General features: G+C 39.7%; 1 protein-coding gene across 1 annotated transcript; it reads left to right on the top strand.

The window, feature by feature from the left end:
* The first annotated feature begins 675 nt into the window (after positions 1 to 675).
* LOC109784317 (uncharacterized) lies at positions 676 to 1,876 on the top strand. The gene is made up of 2 exons (XM_020342913.1): positions 676 to 959; positions 1,447 to 1,876. The coding sequence occupies exons 1-2, from the start codon at positions 676 to 678 to the stop codon at positions 1,874 to 1,876; spliced, it is 714 nt and encodes a 237-aa protein (XP_020198502.1).
* Positions 1,877 to 2,811: the final 935 nt, after the last annotated feature.

Below are 2,811 nucleotides of genomic sequence, written 5' to 3'. Positions count from 1 at the left end.
AACGCAGAAAGCCCGAAGTAAACGTACAAATGCAGTCCGCGACACCAAACAATGCAGTTCTCCACGTGGAAGCACGAAGTATTCTTTTTTCTGAAATGCAGTTCCCCTTCTACTGCATTGTAGTCTTGCTAAAATGAAGAATGCAGCCCTGTTAGTTAAGCAAAGCAGTCCGTTATAAAATAAAGAACTGCATGAAAGAACTCCATCAAGAAACTAAATGTGCGTACATCTGTATCAATCCTAATCCGATATAATTCAGTGCACGAAGAATAAATTTCACTTCCATGCAGTACACTATGTGGACGTACGCAGTTATGTTCTGATATAAAAGAAGTGCATTTAATAGGAAAATTCACCGAAAACACAATCATCACATTTTCTGACAGTTGCGTGCATACTTGAACAAGTCACGAAAAAAGAGGACACGACGTTCCGGATTTCCAACGCACTAACAGAGCCCCCTCATAGCAGAACCTCTTTGTAGTTGCCACGTAACTAAAAACAGAGCTCCACCATGCTACCACCCCGCCCCACCTCTCCCACGTCCTGTCAAGGAGAGCAGAAGAGAAAACACAACTGCTTCATACCCAAAAAAAACCATTGCATCTTCTTCTCCACACTTCCTTTCACCAACCTCTTCTCTCCAGAACAAACAAGAGAGAGAAGAGGAGAGTCATGGCGGATGCACCTCTTTACAAGCAGCGCCGCAGGTACACCAGGGAGCTCCACGACGTCGACCTCCACGGCAACCACAAGCTCCATGTCGTTTGCACAAGCAAGGGTGAAGACGTGGACAAGATGCTGTCCACACTCAGGAGGAAGCTCGGCGAAATGCTCGTCAAACTAGTCGGCATTGATGTCGAGTACACGCACTACGTGAAGCCACAGCGGGCAGCAGTGCTCCAGCTATGCGTAGAAAAAGAATGCCTTGTCTACCACATCTCTGCAACTAAAGACAGGTTAGAATAACTATTAATCTATACTATTGATTGTCAATATTGATTTTAAATTTTCTTCACTGCAATCGCCAATATTTAAACTTTGGTTTTAATTTTTGAAAAGCATGGCATATGAATTCATTGATAATTTTCATCTGGCTCCATGTATGTTACTCATGTGCTCAATTCTTGAATTATATGATCTAGCAATACACGCAGTTTTATTTTGTTTTACCAAATACAAACTATTTGACTGAACAATAGAAAACTGTAACATTACTATACAAAACATGTATGAAATTCAGTTCAAGAATACAATCATGCACAAAACATGCATTGTTTATGCAAATATATTATCAGATTTACTAGTTATGCTGAACAAAGTATTACCAACTACTCAATGTAACAAATTCAGATATTCATATTGCAGTTCAGTTTCAGACAAAACAAAAAACATTGGTACTTCTAAGAAAATAAACTATATTCACTCTATACAAACATCTTGCAGGCCAATGGAACTAGACAAATTCCTCATGAATGGTGAGTACACCTTCGTCGGATTCGCAATTGAAGGAGACAAAAGCAAGCTGAAGCTATCTGGTTTGGAGATCAACTCCGACAACTACATTGATATGCAGCTGGAATGGAGAGACCCATACAATAAAAAGAAGTTTGACTCTTTGGCTGATGTTGCCGGCAGGATGATAGACATTCACTACCATGACATGAAGAAAAAAATTAACCGCAAGGAGGACCATACTCTGTGGGGATTTTGCCCACTGCCAGAAAAGCTTATCAAGTATGCAGAAATAGATGCATTCGCAACATATGAGTCATGGAGAATCATCTACGATGTCATCATGGGACTGGACAGGGCAAAAAGAGACAAAGAAGCAAAGCAGAAGAAGAACAAGGCTATAATCCAGTACAGCAACTAGAAATAATTTAGGGCTAAGTTTTAGTTTCACTTTACTTTAATCGTTGTGTTGTTCTTTGTTTCATGTATGCAAGCTTTCGATTATGTCCATTGCTTCATATCGAACATTTCTTTTGTAAAAACAATGTCGTTTTAGAATTATCATTAAATTTTATTTCTGTGGTTTGCTTATGTGTCACAGTTTGCTTCTGATCAATTGTTTCCGCTGAAATTAGTTTGTATTAGAACAAGTATCCAGAAAACTTTGAAAAAATGTAATGTGTGATACCAAAACGTGAATACAGTTCACATAACAAATACAACGCAGTTCACAGAGTATATACATGAAGTGCAGTACATGCACAAATGCAGAACAAAGGGGCTGCAGCAACTTTCGTTCAGTGCACAACATAAAGACTTGGTACGCGTAATGCAGTACTCAACGTTGGTGCAAGTAGTACAACTGACATCATTTGTACTACCATGACATATATATACTCCAAAAGAAAAAAATGCTTCACATAAGGATAAAAAATTGACCACCCAGCTACAACAAGGCCACAGCCAGTCACGTATTAGGTCTCTAAAAAATGTGTGCAGTTCTCCAAAGTCTTACAAGGAAGTTCACTATATGTGTGCATGAAGTGCGGTACATGCTCAAAATGAACCACAAGAGAAGCACTTTCATGCACTACACAACACAGAATTAATGCACCTGATGCAGTACTTAAATGTAATCCATGCAGTCCGCAGGGTTGGCATAACCAGTCACAACTTTGGCACAAAGAAGCATGCACGCAGTGCAAAATGTGTACACGTGCAGCACAGGACTATGACGAATGCAGTGCACATAGAAGCAACAAAGCAGTGCACACCCGTACACTAGAAAAATGATACGTGAGAGCGAAATATGCTACCCATGCAGTGCACAAAAATGTAGCGCAAACATGTGTAGTA

The sequence above is a fragment of the Aegilops tauschii genome, chromosome 1 (assembly GCF_002575655.3).
Source record: "Aegilops tauschii subsp. strangulata cultivar AL8/78 chromosome 1, Aet v6.0, whole genome shotgun sequence".
Lineage (NCBI taxonomy): Eukaryota > Viridiplantae > Streptophyta > Magnoliopsida > Poales > Poaceae > Aegilops > Aegilops tauschii.
Note: the sequence above shows the minus strand (reverse complement) of the source record. Positions and strands in the feature narration are given on the sequence as shown.

Excerpts from the sequence above, each read along its gene's own strand:
- LOC109784317 (XM_020342913.1), top strand. The coding sequence starts at position 676 with ATGGCGGATGCACCTCTTTACAAGCAGCGCCGCAGGTACACCAGGGAG. Across the intron at positions 960-1,446 it reads ATCTCTGCAACTAAAGACAG|GCCAATGGAACTAGACAAAT; the intron begins GTTAGAATAACT and ends AACATCTTGCAG.